General features: G+C 40.2%; 1 protein-coding gene across 4 annotated transcripts in view; it reads right to left on the bottom strand.

Annotated features, from left to right (window-relative positions):
- cep350 (centrosomal protein 350) overlaps window positions 1-19,354 on the bottom strand; it is a 277,088-nt gene that overhangs the window by 47,114 nt on the left and 210,620 nt on the right. For all 4 annotated transcript variants that reach the window (XM_073063710.1, XM_073063706.1, XM_073063707.1 and 1 more), the window contains exons 26-27: window positions 18,581-18,727; window positions 16,592-16,767 (exon numbers count right to left, since the gene is read on the bottom strand). In XM_073063710.1, the coding sequence (XP_072919811.1) occupies window positions 16,592-16,767; window positions 18,581-18,727 (323 nt within the window). The remainder of the gene's footprint in view (window positions 1-16,591; window positions 16,768-18,580; window positions 18,728-19,354) is intronic.

Here is a 19,354-nt window from a genome sequence, read left to right as displayed (position 1 = left end):
GGTTGTTGGCTCTGCACCAGTCCGTTAGCCACTGCACCTTCTCTCTATAAGCTGACTCGTTGTTCTTGCTCATGAGACCCACCACGGTCGTGTCATCGGCGAACTTGATGATATGGTTTGAGCTGTGTGTTGCAGCACAGTCGTGGGTCAGCAGAGTGAACAGCAGTGGACTGAGCACGCAACCCTGGGGAGCCCCCGTGCTCAGTGTGATGGTGTTGGAGATGCTGCTCCTGATCCGGACTGACTGAGGTCTCCCAGTCAGGAAGTCGAGGATCCAGTTGCAGAGGGAGGTGTTCAGGCCCAATAGGCTCAGCTTTCCAATCAGTTTCTATGGGATGATTGTGTTGAATGCTGAACTAAAGTCTACGAACAGCATCCGAACGTACATGTCTTTTTTGTCCAGGTGGGTTAGGGTCCGGTGGAGGGTGGTGGCAATGGTGTCATCTGTTGAGCGGTTGGGATGGTACGCAAACTGTAGGGGGTCCAGTGAGGGGGGGCAGCAGGGTCTTGATATGTCTCATGATGAGCCTCTCGAAACACTTCATGATGATGGATGTAAGTGCAATGGGACAGTAGTCATTTAGGCAGGACACTGAAGGCTTCTTCGGCACGGGGACGATGGTGGTGGTTTTGAAGCACGTTGGAATGGTGGCACTGCTCAGGGAGATGTTGAAGATGTCAGTGAGAACATCTGTTAGCTGGTCTGCACATCCTCTAAGCACTCTACCAGGGATGTTGTCTGGTCCAGCAGCCTTCCGTGAGTTGACCCTGCACAGGGTTCTTCTCATGTCGGCCACGGAGAGACACAGCACCTGGCCATTTGTAGGAGGGGTGGACTTCCTCGCCGCCACATCAATTTCTGCCTCAAACTGGGCGTAGAAGTTATTCAGTGCATTTAGGAGAGAGGCATCACCTGCACAGTCAGGTGATGTTGTCTTGTAATTGGTGATGTCCTGGATGCCCTACAACAGGAAAGACTCCAAGAATATTAATATCTTCACTGGCTGCTGAACCTAGCGTGCAAGCAAAGGCTGAAGTATTTGCATCTATATTCAGAAGTGCTGAGAAGGTGAGCCAGCTCCAGATGTTTCACATGAAGTCACCTTCCAAGAAGCCAGTCTTCAGACAACTGAAGATCAAGAAATAACTAAGAGCACTGGATGATGCAAAAACCTGGTACCAGACATCACATCTCACATCACAACAATCAGAGAGGAGGTACTAGAGCCTGAAGACAGACATATCACACACACGGTTTTAGGAACAGCTTCTTCCCCTCCCTATCAAATTTCTGAATGGACAGTAAATCCCCGAACACTACCTCAATTTTTTGCACAACACACAATCTATAAATATATCTACTGCAAAAACAAAATTCTGACAGCTACAATCTTGAAGGGTTGTGCACAATTCTACTATGGTTACAAAACTGACATTCACCTAATGTAGAAAAATTCATCATACACAAAAAGTTGCAAGGATGAATTCTGGTGAATTCGCACCCTGTCTATAATTAGTAAAATGAGAACAATTATACCAATGTGGTGACTTTATACATTTTTCAAAAGTGTCCCTCATTATCATGCTGCAAATCATTCAATTACCTCTTCTGTATTCCTTTTCACCAATTTTGCATCCTCATCATCACTCACATTCCTTCTTAGAAACTTAGAAATGTTACATTTGAACTTCTCATCCAAATCTTTATATAGATTGTAAACAATGGAGCTGAAGCACCAGTGTGGTGATTTCAGTACCACCCTAGTCATAACCAACCATAAGCAAATCTCAACTCTTCGCCTTCAACTTGTTAACTCCAATTATAATAAATACTTTATCTTCAATTCAATATGGCTCTGAATCTGTTCAGCTAAATCTTGGGGATTTTTTTCAAAGGAAGATTGGTTCAGTGAGCTATGGCTTTTCTCCTTGGAGCAAAGGAGAATGAGAGGTGATTTGATAGAGGTGTATAAGATGATCAGATGATTAGATAGCCAGAGACCTTTCCAAGGGCAGAAATACAAGGGAGGCACACACTTAAGGTGTTTGGAAACATAGAAAACCTACAGCACAATACAGGCCTTTTGGCCCACAAAGTTATGCCGAACATGTCCCTACCTCAGAAATTACTAGGCTCACCTATAGCCCTCTATTTTTCTAAACTCCATGTACCTATCCAAAAATCTCTTAAAAGACCCTATCGTATCTGCCTCCACCACCATTGCCAGCAGCCCATTCCACGCATTCACCACTCCGCGTTAAAAAAAAACTTACCCCTGACATCTCCTCTGTGCCTACTCCCCAGCACCTTAAACCTGTGTCCTCTTGTCGCAACCATTTCAGCCCTGGGAAAAAGTTTCTGACTATCCACAGATCAATGCCTCTCATCATCTTATACACCTCTATCAGGTCACATCTCATCCTTCGTTGCTCCAAAGAGAAAAGGCCAAGTTCACTCAACCTGTTTTCATAAGGCATGCTCCCCAATCCAGGCAACATCCTTGTAAACCTCCTCTGCATCCTTTCTATGGTTTCCACATCCTTCCTGTAGTGAGGTGACCAGAACTGAGTGCAGTACTCCAAGTGGGTCTGACCAGGGTCCTATATAGCTGCAACATTACTTCTCAGCTCCTAAATGTGTTGTAATATTCCATGTTCATGCTGATAATCCAAATACACTACATCCATTGACTTCCCTTGTTTGCTATATTTTTTATTCTTGAAGTCCAATACGTCAAACATGATTCCATAAATCCATGTTGACTCTGCTCAATCATGTTATGATATCACATGGTAACATCCATCATCCAGGAACTAACTAACGGCCTATACCTTCTTCTCAATGCTATGAAGGAGCCACAGGCACCTGAAGACCCTCACCTTAAGGTTCAAAAACAGATTCTTTCCACTGCAATCAGGTTCTCAAACTGATCTGAAAAGCTAATACTATTCTGAATTATATTTCCTCTCTTCTCTCTCTACCTGAATGTGTCATTATGTCTATTTTGTCATGCAAGTTATGTAATTTATGTTAATTGATGTTAATTTACATTAAACCTGTTTGAAATGTATGGTATTGAGGCTACAAAATGCTAATTTTCATGCCACATACCCATGAATGCATGCTTATGACAATAAATTAATTACTATAGATATTACTATTTTCTTAATTATCAAAGTTAGGCTAACAGATAAGCATTTCTGCTTCCTTTAAAACTATTTGATTAGTGTTGTTTGTCAGATGTACATTGAAATATACAGCAAAGTGCATCATTTGCACCAATGACCAACAGTCTGAGGTTGTGCTGGGTGCAGTCCACAATTGTCACTATACTTCTAGCACCAACGTAGCATGCCTGCAACTTGTTTTTGGAATGTGGGAGGAAATCACTGCACTGGAGGAATAGTCACAACTTAAAAATGCTGGGTTTGATTATCAGATCCTTGCAATATATCAGTTTTTCAGTCTTGTTGACTTCTCTAGTAATATTTCTTTACTAACACTAATTCCTCTCATGTACTTCAGTCAACCCTTGCTTTTAGATGTAAGACTATAAGGTATATGAGCAGAATTAGGCCATACAGCCCACTGCATCTGCTCCGCCATTTGATCACGACTGATTTATTATCCCCCCCACAACCCCATTCTCCTGTCTTCGCCCTGTAACCTGACAACCTCTCAAATTCTGCTTTGAAAATACTCAATGATGTGATCTCTACAGCTACCTGTGACAATGAATTCTATAAATTCTTAACCCTTTGGCTAAAGAAATTCCTCTTCAACATTCTAAAGGGACATACTTCTATTCTGCGCCCTAGGTGCACCCACTACTGGAAGCATTTTCTTCACATGCACTCCATCTAGGCCTTTTAATATTTGGTAGGTTTCAATGAGATCCCTCATTCTTCTAAACTCAAGTGAGTACAAGCCAAGAACCATCAAACACTTTCATTCCTGGAATCATTCTCTTAAACCTCGCTGGATACAGAGTGCTAGCACATCTTTTCTTAGATATGGGGTCTAAAGCTACTCACAATATTCCTATGCTGGCCTATGCTCTTCTATGCTGGCCATTTCAACTCTCCACTCTCAGCCCTGGTACAGAGTTTCAATCCAGAATGTTCCAATTTCCTTTCTCCTACACACTGCTTGACCTTCTGAGTTTCTAGTAGACTGCATGTTGTATAAATTCCCCACTCTCTGTGAAGGACTGACATTTGCCCATAGCAGTCATACTTTTCTATAATAGCTATGAAAGATGATAGTATGGTTTTGCATTTGTTGGGAGTTATTCTCAAGTTCTCTCTTTTTTCTTGAAATTTATTTGGTAAACTTCACAACATTCCTAAACCACAGGTCACAGTCTATTCTAGTAACTAAGAATTTTACTTAGATTTTAACACTATCATTAATATCCCTTACTTAAAAAAATTAAGTTGTTCTGCATGCATTGTAAATATCTATTTTGCATGGACTGGATCAGCATCACAATCTTCTTGTCTTCACAACGTTGTCTTGAGCAGTAACAATAAAGTTCTATTCTATTCTGTTCTAGTCATCAATGGCCAGACTACTTTTCCCAATACAATCCTTTAAGGAACAAGGATTTGCTTTTGCAAATATTATTAAAGCCCAGAGGAGTCTAGAGTTTAGAAGGAAGTTATGCTAAACTTTTGTAAGACATTGGCTGGGCCATAGCTGGATGATTGTGTTGAGTTGGCACAGAAGAGATTCATTAGGATGGCAGGCTCTTTCATTATGCTTTTAAAAATGGAATATTTGCAGTCAAGTTCATGAATCAAAAATGGTCTTAATGAAATTAATACAAAGATCAGTAATTAGAAAAGATTTGTTTCAAGGCAGCTTCCAAAGGGGTAGAATATCTGGTAAAATAGCAAGCCAGGTGTTTGGTGAATAGCAGGCGGTTTGTGAAAGGAAAGTAAATGCTTTTAATGCCAAGGTCCAATGATATATCAATATAATGGCTGTTCAAAACACAGGGCAAGCGAATACTGTCAACATGGTGTTAATATCCTAATGGTATTAATTATAAGCTGCCTCACAGATTTCAACGACACTGCTAGTGGATTTATTTAGGACTTATGAGATCTGCAGAAGAAATGTTCCTCATTATGCTGCTTAATTCCTTTAAAGAAGTTTAATATATTTGGCTCAATGACCTATCTTTATTTTTGATAATGATGTTCTGGTTTGCGGTCCTTATCAGCCTCAGCTGAGCAACGGCCATGCAGAAAGGCAACACAACTCCCTCACCACCCACAACTGCTACTTAGTTCACTACAATTCAATTATCAGGAAAGGCAAACTAATCAACTATGTATCCCAAGTAGTGTTAAAATGCATTTTGGGTTCTTCACTAAAAATCCAAACTAAAATCAAATATTTTCCCATTGTATTTTCCTTGCAGATGCTGGATATACATACACCAGGAAACAAATTGCTTTATGTGCTAAAAAAAAGCTTTCCAATAACTAACAATCAGAAACTTCTCTTCATTCTCTAATCCTTAAAACATATTTCCTTTGACTCAGCCCAAAACATAAACTGTTTATTGTGCTCCATAGATGCTGCCTGACTTGCTGAATTCCTCCAGCATTTTGTGTGCACTTCTCAAAATTTCCAGCATCTGAAGAATTTTTTTCTGTTTATGATACTGCCTCTAAAAGACAAAGCAGGCAAAATGGAAATATCACCCAGCTCTAAACCCTGCCCCATGTCATAAGCAAATCTGATTTGGAAATATAGTATTGCAGCTACATCATTTAAAGGTCAAATGTCTGGAACTTGACCGACAGAATATTCATCCCTTTGATAGTAGAAGTTTAAGATATACCACACACACAAATTTACGTACAATTACCAGCAGTCAATAAACACTGCCCTTACCAGAAAATTCACATGATGTTAAGTGAGTTAAAAAAAAAGTAGCAGTTAAAACAGACATACATGTGCTTCAGCTGACTACTTGCCATTTTAAAGGGTCAATAATTGTCATTTAAAAAAATTGGATAGGTATATGGACAGGAAAGGAATGGAGGGTTATGGGCTGAGTGCAGGTCGGTGGGACTAGGTGAGAGTAAGCATTCAGCACGGACTAGAAGCGTTGAGATGGCCTGTTTCCGTACTGTAATTGTTATATGGTTATAATTATTTTTACTTGCATCCAACAGCTTTCAATTATAGAGGGATAGGAGGGAGACAGTGTAGAAGTAGTTAAACAGCAAAGTGAAATTAACTCTTTTCTAAGTACTTTACTTTGATTCACCTTTAAAACAAGTTCCTCATTGACAATACAGAAACTTCAGGAATCCCCTCTAGCTTGGATAAAGCAGTGGCTGTTTGGCAGGAAGCAAAGAGTGGGAATAAAGGAAGTCTTTTCTGATTGGCTGCCAGTGATTAGTGGTGTTCCACAGGGTCTGTGTTGAACTCCTGCAGTGATGTCCTGAGGATGAGATGATTGACCTCCAACCACCACAACCATCTTCCTTTGTGTCAGGTATGATTCCCATTGATTCCATTTTAGCTAGGGCACCTTGATACCATACTCGGTCAAATGCTTGGCAAATTCATAAACAGTAGACAGACATGGGCACTATTATATCTCTATAACAGTGAAACACAATCTGAGATAGGCTGGTATAGGATAATTTGACCTCGGAAAATGTGCTGTAAATTGACTGAGGACCAATGGATGGAAGTAGAGACAGAAGAAGTGGATCCAAGGATCACCGGAGGGTTAGCACTGGACTGCTTTTCTTCAACTGATTCTGAGATAAAACTGTTTTATCCTAGGGAGCCGTTACTAGTCTGTCCAGTGTATGAATGAAGGTATCATGAGGAAAAACCTGCTTTCACAGTGTATGGTTAGAATTGAGGAATGTACTGCTAATGGAAGAAGAACATTTACAGGGCTCTGGAGAAGGGGAGGGTGCTGGCACTACCTTGATTGTTCTTACTTGGAGCCATATAAGCTCAATTAGAAAAATGGGCCTTATCTGGTCTCAATCAAAAACTTCTATAGTTGTACCTTGGAGAGCATTCTGACAGGTTGCGTCACTGCTTGGTATGGAGGGGCTACTGCACAGGACCAAAAGCCGCAGAAGGTTGTAAATCTAGTCAGCTCCATCTTGGATACTAGCCTACAAAGTACCCAGGACATCTTTAGGGAGCGGTGTCTCAGAAAGGCAGCGTCCATTATTAAGGACCTTTAGCACCCAGAGCATGCCCTTTTCTCACTATTACCATCAGGTAGGAGATACAGAAGCCTGAAGGCACACACTCAGTGATTTAGGAACAGCTTCTTCCTCTCTGCCATCTGATTCCTAAATGGACATTGAAGCTTTGGTCACTACCTCACTTTTTTTAAATATACAGTATTTCTACTTTTTGCACATTAAAAAAATCTATTCAATATATTTAATTGATTTACTTGCTTATTTATTATGTTTTATTTTATTATTATTTTTTTCTCTCTGCTAGATTATGCATTGCATTGAACTGCTGCTGCTAAGTTAACCAATTTCACATCACATGCTGGTGATAATAAACCTGATTCTGATTCTAAATCTGTTAGTTTGAAATACAATGAAGATTAATTATAACATCTATATATACTCCCACATTTCCCTACTTAGAAATCTTGATTTATGTACAGTAAAATTACAATTATCCACTTTCCAACAATTCTGAAATCCTGATGGATTAAAATTGCTAAGCTTTCTTCTTACTCCTGGTCCCATATTCTCTTCCTGCTGCTGGAGGCATGACTTTCTGTGCCCTCTTCAGACATATGGGAGCACTGGAACACCCACAAAATGCAGGAAGAACTCAGCAGGTCAGGTAGCAACTATGGAAAAGTAACTGATATTTCGTGCTGAGACCCTTCTTCAGAACTGAGATGAAAGGGGGCAGATACCAGAATAAAAAGGTGGGGGGGGGGGGTGGAAAATAGGCTAGATGGAAGGTGATAGGTGAAGCCAGGTGGTGGGAAAGGTCAAGGGCTGGAGAAATAATCTGATAGGAGAGGGAAGTGGATCATAAGAAGAAAGGGAACTGCCCTTTTAAACTTACTTGACTACACAGTAAATATTATAATGCTATGTAATGTCCAACAAGAACTAATTTAAAATACAATGTAAAATAATATATCTGATATCCAAAGGTCTAAAGATCTGTTAGTCCAGCAAAAAGTCCTAGATCAGACTTTTACCATAGTGTCTTTAATCAGCGTCCATTCCTGAATTGTTGGGCAGCAGCTAACAAAAATTGATGCCTGGCATGCAAGGTGCTACTAGGGTAGGTGAAAAATATCATTCAGCAGTAAACTGCAGGAAGCATCGTTGAGGGAAAATTGTAGAGGTAAGAGAGGATTCAAAAGCTTAGCACCATGTCAGTTGAAGTCACAGCAGTCATTAAGTTCAAGAAAACTCTAGAGTCTGTATGCAGAGCTGAAGGAGATTATGAAGAAATAGAAACAAAAGAACTGATAAGAATTTCAAACTTGACATGTTGCTTAACTATAACCCAATTTAGCACAGTGCCAATACATGAAGAGTTAAACAGAGTATGATATGGACAGCAGAATTTAGAATGCCATCAAGTTCATACAGAGTGGAATAAAGGAGGTCATATCTGGAGTATATTGTAATGCTCAGTCTACAGATCAAAAAAATTGCAGTGAACTTCAACAGCAGACAAGCTGAGGTTAGCATACAGTTTGGTAACACTATGGAGGTGAAAATAGGTAGTTCTATGATCTCACTTGATAAAGCTCAAATTTGGTGAAGCATTACACTGAGACTGCCAAGGAAAAGTGCTTCCGACTCAAGCACAGTGCTTATAATGGAGACTAAATGTGACTTCTTAATCTCAACATTTATTTAGAAGGAATTGCTGTGATGACAGAGTTGTGTGCTGTATAATGTAAATGCCAAGTGGACAAAGTACAGGACTGGTGTTACAGTCAGAAAAAAGGAAAAGGATGGCAAAGTACAAGAACCTTGGATATCAAGAGGTAATGAATTTAGTCAAGAAGGAAAAGTATGTAACACTTAGGAAACTAGAATCAAACAGAACCTTTGAGGATTATAAAGAAGCCAGAAAAGAATTCAAGAAGAGAATTAGGAAAGCCAGGAGGAGCCATGAAAAGTTCTTGGCAAGTAGTATTAAAGAGAATCCCAAACATTCTATACATACGGTATATCAGTGCTGAACATATTAATATGCCAGGGCTTTTCAAGGTAAAGAAGCAAGTAGTGTTGGGTTTCTTGAAGAGTATTAAGATTGATAAATCCTCAGGGCCTAATGAGTTAATGAGAGAGGGAAGACAGGATATTGCTTGGGCCTTAATCAATATCTTTGTGTCCTTTCTGGCTATAGGTGAAGTGCAGGTGGACTGGCAAGTAGCTAATGTTGCTGCTGCTGGCTAAATCAAAGGTGGTGATGAATCAGCATACGGGGAGAAACTGAAATTGAAAATCTGGCTGAATGGTGCCACAACAATAATCAACATTAGCAAAACCAAAGACCTGATTATTGACTACAGGAAGAGGACCCATGAGCCAGTCCTCATCAGGGTATCAAGAGGTGGACAAGGTCAGTAACTTAAAATTCCTCAACATGGTCATTTCAAAGGATCTGTTCTGGGTCCAGCACATAACTACTATTACAAAGAAGGCACAGCAGCACCTCTGTTTCTTTAGAAGTTTGCGAAGATTTGGCATGTCATCTAAAACTTTGACAAACTTCCTTAGATTAACAGTAGTAGTGAGGTTGGGGATGGCATTAAACAGGAAATTAGAAAAGCGTGCAATAAAGGAACAGTAGTTATAATGGGTGACTTCAATCTACATATCGATTGAGTGAACCAAATTGGTAAGGGTGCTGAGGAAGAGGATTTCTTGGAACGTATGCGAGATGGTTTTCTGAACCAACATGTTGAGGAACCAACTAGAGAGCAGGCCATTCTAGATTGGGCATTGAGCAATGAGAAAGGGTTAGTTAGCAATCTTGTCGTGCGAGGCCCCTTGGGTAAGAGCGACCATAATATGGTGGAATTCTTCATTAAGATGGAGAGTGACATAGTTAATTCAGAAACAAAGGTTCTGAACTTAAAGAAGGGTAACTTTGAAGGTATGAGACGTGAATTAGCTAAGATAGACTGGCAAATAATATTTAAAGGGTTGACAGTGGCTATGCAATGGCAAGCATTTAAAGATCGCATGGATGAACTACAACAATTGTTCATCCCAGTTTGGCAAAAGAATAAATCAGGGAAGGTAGTGCACCCGTGGCTGACAAGGGAAATTAGGGATAGTATCAAGTCCAAAGAAGAAACATATAAATTAGCAAAAAAAAGCGGCACACCTGAGGACTGGGAGAAATTCAGAGACCAGCAGAGGAGGACAACGGGCTTAATTAAGAAAGGGAAAAAAGATTATGAGAGAAAGCTGGCAGGGAACATAAAAACTGACTGTAAAAGCTTTTATAGATACGTGAAAAGAAGATTGCTCAAGACAAATGTAGGTCCTTTACAGTCAGAAACAGGTGAATTGATCATAGGGAACAAAGACATGGCAGACCAATTGAATAACTGCTTTTGTTCTGTCTTCACTAAGGAGGACATAAATAATCTTCTGGAAATAGTAAGGGACCGATGGTCTAGTGAGATGGAGGAACTGAGGGAAATACATGTTAGTAGGGAAGTGGTATTAGGTAAATTGAAGGGATTAAAGGCAGATAAATCCCCAGGGCCAGATGGTCTGCATCCCAGAGTGCTTAAGGAAGTAGCCCAAGAAATAGTGGATGCATTAGTGATAATTTTTCAAAACTCCTTAGATTCTGGATTAGTTCCTGAGGATTGGAGGGTGGCTAATGTAACCCCACTTTTTAAAAAAGGAGGGAGAGAGAAACCGGGGAATTATAGACCGGTTAGTCTGACATCAGTGGTGGGGAAAATGCTAGAGTCGGTTATCAAAGATGTGGTAACAGCACATTCGGAAAGAGGTGAAATCATCGGACAAAGTCAGCATGGATTTGTGAAAGGAAAATCATGTCTGACAAATCTTATAGAATTTTTTGAAGATGTAACTAGTAGAGTGGATAGGGGGGAGCCAGTGGATGTGGTATATTTAGATTTTCAAAAGGCTTTTGACAAGGTCCCACACAGGAGATTAGTGTGCAAACTTAAAGCACACGGTATTGGGGGTATGGTATTGATGTGGATAGAGAATTGGTTGGCAGACAGGAAGCAAAGAGTGGGAGTAAACGGGACCTTTTCAGAATGGCAGGCAGTGACTAGTGGGGTACCGCAAGGCTCAGTGCTGGGACCCCAGTTGTTTACAATATATATTAATGATTTAGACGAGGGAATTAAATGCAGCATCTCCAAGTTTGCGGATGACACGAAGCTGGGCGGCGGTGTTAGCTGTGAGGAGGATGCTAAGAGGATGCAGGGTGACTTGGATAGGTTAGGTGAGTGCGCAAATTCATGGCAGATGCAATTTAATGTGGATAAATGTGAGGTTATCCACTTTGGTTGCAAGAACAGGAAAACAGATTATTATCTGAACGGTGGCTGATTAGGAAAAGGGGAGATGCAACGAGACCTGGGTGTCAATGTACACCAGTCATTGAAGGTGGGCATGCTGGTACAAAAGACGGTGAAAAAGGCAAATGGTATGTTGGCATTCATAGCAAAAGGATTTGAGTACAGGAGCAGGGAGGTTCTACTGCAGTTGTACAAGGCCTTGGTGAGACCTAATCCGAGGAAAGACATTCTTGCCATAGAGGGAGTACAGAGAAGGTTCACCAGATTGATTCCTGGGATGGCAGGACTTTCATATGAAGAAAGACTGGATCGACTAGGCTTATACTCACTGGAATTTAGAAGATTGAGAGGGGGATCGTATTGAAACGTATAAAATTCTAAAGGAATTGGACAGGCTAGATGCAGGAAGATTGTTTCTGATGTTGGGGAAGTCCAGAACGAGGGGTCACAGCTTAAGGATAAAGGGGAAGCCTTTTAGGACCGAGATGAGGAAAAACTTCTTCACACAGAGAGTGGTGAATCTGTGGAATTCTCTGCCACAGGAAACAGTTGAGGCCGGTTCATTGGCTATTTTTAAGAGGAAGTTAGATATGGCCCTTGTGGCTAAAGGGATCAGGGGGTATGGAGAGAAAGCAGGTACTGGGTTCTGAGTTGGATGATCAGCCATGATCATACTGAATGGCAGTGCAGGCTCAAAGGGCTGAATGGCCTACTCCTGCACCTATTTTCTATGTTTCTATGAATGGTTGAAAGTTTACAGACTGGTTGTATCACAGCCTAGAATGGAAACATCAATGCCCTTGAACTGAACAGTCTACAAAATCTAGTGGTTACAGCACAGTCCATCACAGGCAAAACCTTCTCCACCATTGAGCACATCAACAAGGAGCACCATCGCAGGAAGCAGCATCCATTATTAAGGACATCCACTATCTCGGACATGCTCTCTTCTCCCTGTTGCCATCAGGAAGGAAGTACCCTAGGTTCCACAGCACTAGGTTCAGGAACAATCATTATCCCAAAGTCATCAGACACTTGAAACAGAGTAGATAACTTCACCCAAGACCAAGCTGATTCCACAACCAATGGGCTCACTTTCATAAAGTCTACAACTCATGCCACAATATTACTACTTATTTATTATTTTGTTTTTGTGTGTGTTTGCACATTGGCTGTTTGTCTATCTTTGTGTAGTTTTTCCAATGATTTTATTGTGTTTCTTTGTACTTACTGTGAATGCTCGTCAGAAAATTAATCACAGGGATCACTTATACGTACTTTGAAGCTTTGATGTTGTTCCATTATTCAAGGGAATCAGGGATAATCCTGGAAACTATATACCACTGAATCTCCTGTCAGTGGTAGAAAGTCACTGGAGACAATTCTTAGGGATAGGATTTATAGGCATTTGGAAAACCATGGCCTAATCAGGGAAAGCTAGCCTGGCTTTGTGTGGAGCAAGTCATGTCTTACTAACAAGACAAAGATGATTGATGAAGTTAGGGCTGTGCATGTTGTCTACATAGGTTTAGTAAGGCATTTGAAAATATAGATGGGTGTGTTCATAAATTTGCAGATGATGCAAAGATTGGTGGTGTGGTAGCTTACAAAACTGGTAAGAAGTACAAGAAGATATAGATCAGCAGCAGATATAGGTGGTAAAATGACAGATGGGGTTTAATATGGCCAAATGTGAAGTGTTGCACTTTGGTAGGTCAAATGAAAACAGAAAGTACATTGTTAAGGGCAAGACCCTGAACAGTGTGGATGAGAGGAGGGATCTTGGAGTCCCAAGTTCATAGCTCTCTGAAAGTGGCTCCTTAGTTCATAGGGCGGCTAAGGAGACATATGGCATGTTTGCCTTTATTAGTCAAGGCATTGAGTTCAAAGGTCAGGAAGGTATGTTGCAGCTTTATAAAACTCTAGTTAGACTGCATCTGGAATATTGCATACAATTCCGGTCACCCCATTACTGGAAGAATGTGGAGGCTTTGGAGAGGGCACAGAAGAATTTACCAGGATGTTGCCTGGATTAGGCAGCATGTGCTATAAAAAGAGATTGGAGAAACTTGAGTTATTTTTTCTAGATTGGCAGAGGCTGAGGGGAGATCTGATAGAGGTTTATAATCTAAGAGGCATAGATAGAGTAGAGATAATATATTTTTCCAAGGTTGAAATGTTTAATACCAGAGGGCATGCATTTAAGGTGAGGGCATAATTTTAAAGTAGATGTGAGGGACAAGTTTATTTCTAAAAAGAGCGGTGGGTGCCTAAAATACATTGCCTGGGGCGGTGGTAGAGGCAGAAATTTTAGACTTTTTGATAGACACATGAATGTGAGGAATACTGAATGATATGGACATGGTGTAAGCATAAGAGATTAGTTTAGTTGGCCATTTGATTAATGATTTAATTGGTTCAGTACAACATTATGGCCAAAAGGCCTGTTCCTGTACTGTACTGCTCTATGTTTAATTAGTCAACCACAGCTCTCCAGAGTAGAGAATTCCAAAGATATGTAATTTGCAAGGTACTAGTCGAGGTACTGAGTTCCAAAGGTCAGGAAGTTATGTTGTAGCTTTATAAAACTCTAGTTAGGTTGCATCTGGAATATTGCATACAATTCTGGTAGCCCCATTTTAGGAAGGATGTGGAGGCTTTAGGGAGGGTGCAAAAGAGGATGCTGACTGGGTTAGAGGCCATGTGCTATAATGAGAGGTTGGACAAATTTGGGCAATGTTCTCTGGAGTGGCTGAGGGGAGATCTAATGTTTTCAGATTATGATAGCAATAGATAGACAGGCAGCATCTTTTTCCTAAAGTTGAAAAGGGGGCATGCATTTAAGGTGACAGGGCATAACTTCAAAGGAGATGTGAAGGGCAAGAGTTTTTTTTTTAAAACACAAGAGTGGTGGGTGCATGGAATGTGCTAGCCGGGGTGGTGGTAGAAGCAAATACATTCGAGACTTTCAAGAGACATTTGTGGGCTTTGCTATTGCTTGTTTTGTGGGTGGAGGGTGCTGATGCATTTTGCTGAAGTGGGGGAGGGAGAGCATCAATACTTTGCTGTAGTTTGTATGAGGGAGCAGGGAGTCTTTGGGGTTCTAACGTCTTTACTATCATTCATTCTTTGGGGGCACTCTTCTGTTTTGTGGATGTCTATGAAGAATAAGAATTTCAGGTTGTATATTGTATACATTCTGATATTAAATGGAACTACTTAACGTGAAATTGAAGGATATTGTCATTGTGTAGGCAGACGGAATTAGTTTAGTTGGCCATTTGATTACTGATTTAATTGGTGCATCACAACACTGGGGTAAAAGGCCTGTTCCTGTGGTGTACTGTACTGTTCTATGTTCTAAATATGTACTGTATAATGTAAATGTAGAAGCTAACATATGTTTAATGTGGTGGAAGATTAATTCTGCATGCATAAAAACCATAGGTGGCAAATATACCCACACCACCAAATCAAGAGAAATCAACTTTTGCTGATGATATTTGGTCTGAGGCGGTACTGTTAAGAATGGAACGAGGCAACTCTGGCCCCAATCAACAGTGGAAAGACAATGCAGAGCAGTGCAAGGCTGCAGACAGATGGAGGAGGATGAAAGATATATCAGTCTTTTCATTCATCCAAGTGGGAGGGAAGGTGGAACTGTGTTGCTTCTGTAAAGAGGCAGTAACTCAATCAAGCAGATTCAAGTAAGATACCAAGAAAATACATTTGAACTTCAGAATAAAAGGGCACTTGGAGATGGGATATGGTTTACAGATAGCTGGGTTGAGAATTGTTTTTGATCAGAACAGTGATGGCTGGTCTGCAGCTGAGTGGGACAGAATGAGAAGGGTCTTGGTCTTGACAAAAGTGAAGGGGCTCCTCTGACAGTGGAGGTGAAGATGGAAAACAGCACAGTTGGTGTGTAATAAAGAAATCATGGAGGATGATTCTGGAACTGCAAGCAACTTGGACTGATTTACAGAGGGCTCAAGTTTAGCCAGAACAGAAGACTCCACATGCTTGTTTAAACAGGGGTCACATAAGGCCAAATCTCCAGGATTAAATGTCTAACAAAGTGCCAATTAAACGTAACAGTTGTAGAACTACATTATCTGACAGATGTCACTGGAGAAGAACTGTTAAATAGCAGTATTTCAAACAGAATATCAAAACAAAGAATGAACTTTGTCCCCATGGGTTAAACACTGAAGTGTGATAGAGTTTATATGGGGAAAAAGAAGCTTCTAATAGGAAACAATATAGCTGGTTTTCAATTTTGCACTTTGGAAAAAATCTTGGGTTTTAAGTACATAACCCCCTGAAAGTGGCAGCACAAGTAGATCGGATGATAAAGGAATACAGCATGCTTGTCTTCATCAGCTGGGACATTGCTTATATAAAAGTCAGGAAGTCATCACAGAGCTGTATAAAACTTGAGTTAAACCACATTACATGCTGTGTACATTACAGGAGTCATACAGACTCTGGAGAGGTGTAAAAAAGGTTCACAATGATGTTACTTGGATTAGAGAGAGCTCTTAAAAATAATCTCAGATTATTTTCTCTGGAATGACTTAGGCTGAGGAACCTAATAGAAGTTTTAAAAATGAGAGATGAAGATAAAGTAGACGGGAGTCTTTTTCTCTAGGGTGGAAATATCAAATACTAGAAGGTATACTGCAGGTGAGAATGGAAAAAAAGGTTAAAGAAAACTTATTGATAGGTGCCTGGAACACACTGCCAAGAGAAGTGGTGGAAGCAGATATACAAGCAGGCATGGAATAAAGGGATACAGACCATATAGAGGCAAGACATGCAGTTTAAACTGGCATCATCTTTAACACAAGCATACTAGGCAAAGGGCCAGTTTCATGTTTTGCTATTCTCCCACACCCACCCATCTAACAAAACCTGCAAAAGCTTTACACAAGCGAGAATGATAGCTAGAATTGATAGGTTTCACAGTACAATTGCAGTCAGTACACAAAGCTCTGGTAGATATGTGAATATTAGTTTACTTTTCATCCATCTGACTACGCATCTTCTTCAGTTTCTGCATGATGCTGCTGGTTTCACTGCCCGAGATAGAAATGGGGGAAGGACTCCGTGTCTCCATATCTGTCTGCAAGGGGCTGGAAGCATGGCTCACTTTTGGAACATTTAATTCCTCGATTTGTTCTGTGCTCCGCAGCTCCTAAAACAAAAAAAATGTTGTTGATGCAGCAACACACAAAATGTGGATGAACTCAGTAGATCATGCAGCATCTATAGAAATTAATAAATAGTTGATGTTTCAGGCAGAGACTCTTCATCAGGACTGGAAAGCAAAGGGGAAGAAGCCAGAATAAGGCGGTGAGTGGAGGGGACGAGGTACAAGATAGAAGATGGCAGATGAAGCCAGGTGTGGTGTTGTGGGGGGGTTGTGGTGGTTGGTATGAAGAAGCTGGGAGGTGATAGGTAAAAAAGGTAAGGGCTGGAGAAGAAGAAATCTGATAGAAGAGAGTGGACCATGGGATAAAGGAGGAGGGGCACCAGGGAGAGCTGAGAGACAGGTGAAAGAAGGGTTAAGAGGGAAGCCAGAGTGGAAAAATTAAGAAAAGGGAAGGGGGAGGTGAAAAACAAGCACAATAACAATTTATTCAAATATATGCAAGAAAAGATAAAAGCTAAATAGTGGTTTCCCTGGATAATGCGATTGGAATACTAATAAGGATGAGACAAACAATGACAGAATGTAATTATTTCCACGGGAAAAGTGCTAGGCAAAGAAAAGGATGACAAAACTTTTAGTCCTCATGGCTTGCATTTCAGAGTCTTAAGTGCAGAGATGGCACACCCATTCGTTGTAATTTTCAAAAAAAAAATCTTTGGATGCTGAAAAGCTTCTAATGAATTAGATGGCCACAATCATAATACAATGAGAGGATGTTCTTTACTTGCGGTGGAAATCTGATTTTTGGGGGGGGAAGGTCCCATAAAATGCAGCAATTCATTTATGATGAAGTCCAGCAAAAATTCCAAATGTGGGATGTGAATTTTTAGTATTCTCCATTCCTCAAGGATATGCAAGCCAAATAACTGGATATACTTAAAGCTGACAGAGAGTTGAGGAATCCAGGTTTATGGGGAACAAACAAGGAAGTAGAACTGAAATCAAGATCAGCTTGGCTGACCGTTCTGAATGGCATAGCAGACTCTTGAGGAGTGGGGTAGAAGAGCTGATGTACTGCTTTTCATGTACTCAAATACTGCAAATTATATATTAAAAAAATACTAGAAATACTTGAATGTCAGTAACTATAGCAAGAAAGCCAGCCGATATTTCAACAGAACTTGTTCTAGCTTTTCTGAAATTTTAAAATCTGCTTTGTTTTCTTAGAAAGGATTTATTAAATAAGGCAACAACAGATTAAGGTGGGTAAATGGAAATGAAATGCCTTTCAACAACATAGTTTGAAGACTAACTGGCATACACATACTTCATATTTTTTTACATTGGAAACAGGATTACCCTAGGAGGATTACACTTGGTCAAGTGGGGAGGAAGCTCATGCAGAGAAAATTAAAAATTAGACAAAAGTCCTAGTTTTGTACTATAAAATTAAAAGTATTTCAATGGAATAAAGAGTAACATCAAATTAAGCCACGGGTACATACAGCTCACTAAAAGGCAAACACAAGGTTCAAAATACTTTCCCTGATGCAATGGCTGCAGTTACGTCAATTTAGGCAGCTGCAAGTACCATGATGTTTACTTCTGCATAGACTGCAAGTAAATGTGTTTTTTTTCCAGTAATGTTACTGGTAGTGTGAAAATGGTATTCTTCATCATAGGTTAGTGTATTTGCCCATGTATGAGATTAAACTTGCTATCTATAATTCTGGTCGAGGATATACTTATTGGTAAATGTCAAGCTTGCATTGCTTCAAATTGAATTCTCAAGTTCCCTATTTACTAAATAGATTTATTGTGAATATAATGCACACATACAGCTTAGAATACTCACCAGCTTGCCCTCTCCAGCCGACTTGAGTTTCTCCTGTATTTTAATAGTGGTCTGGCGCAAACGCTGGATCTCCTCCTGCTGTTTCAGGATCAACTGTCTTTCCTTGCGAGCAGCCCTGTTGGCTTCTTGAAGGCGTTTGATTTCAGCCTGTTTCAGTTTTATTTTTGCAAAAGATACAAACTTTTAGCATATCAAAGAAACAACAAAAACAAGAGGCAAAAAAGAGTTTTAATGTTATCAACAGCATGTCTCATCACAAAGCAGATCCCCTACACAATGGGTCAACATAACACTACCACTTGTGCAGTTCAACACATTGCTTCATTAAAGATCAACGATCAAAACTCCTGCATAATGGGTCTATTTAACCTGTGCAGGTACAACCTATGCAGTTCAACACATTGCTTCATTAAAGATCAACACAGAATTATGCATCATTTCTAATATAGCAAGCTTGTCCAAAGTACAAATCTTGCCATTTATTTGATGAAAACTGCCTGGTCTCAGAAGAAAGGATTTTTTAAAAACTTGATTTTGCCAAATTTTTTGAAATGTCCCCAGTTTTCCTTTCTAATTTCCAGTGAATTAACCAACTTCATCTGGATTGTTGAAATCTTAAATGCTTTCAACAGCCATGTGCTTCAGGAAGAAATGGAGGAAGGAGTGAAGAGGGTTTTCACTTTCAAGAACTTCCTTATAACACCTACTGCAGAGCTGACTTAGAAGACAAAACAGTAGAGCAAAGAAACATTCCCTATGGCCCACCATGCCTAT

Source organism: Hemitrygon akajei, chromosome 12 (genome assembly GCF_048418815.1).
Source record: "Hemitrygon akajei chromosome 12, sHemAka1.3, whole genome shotgun sequence".
Classification (NCBI taxonomy): domain Eukaryota; kingdom Metazoa; phylum Chordata; class Chondrichthyes; order Myliobatiformes; family Dasyatidae; genus Hemitrygon; species Hemitrygon akajei.
This window is presented reverse-complemented; position numbering and strand designations above follow the sequence as displayed.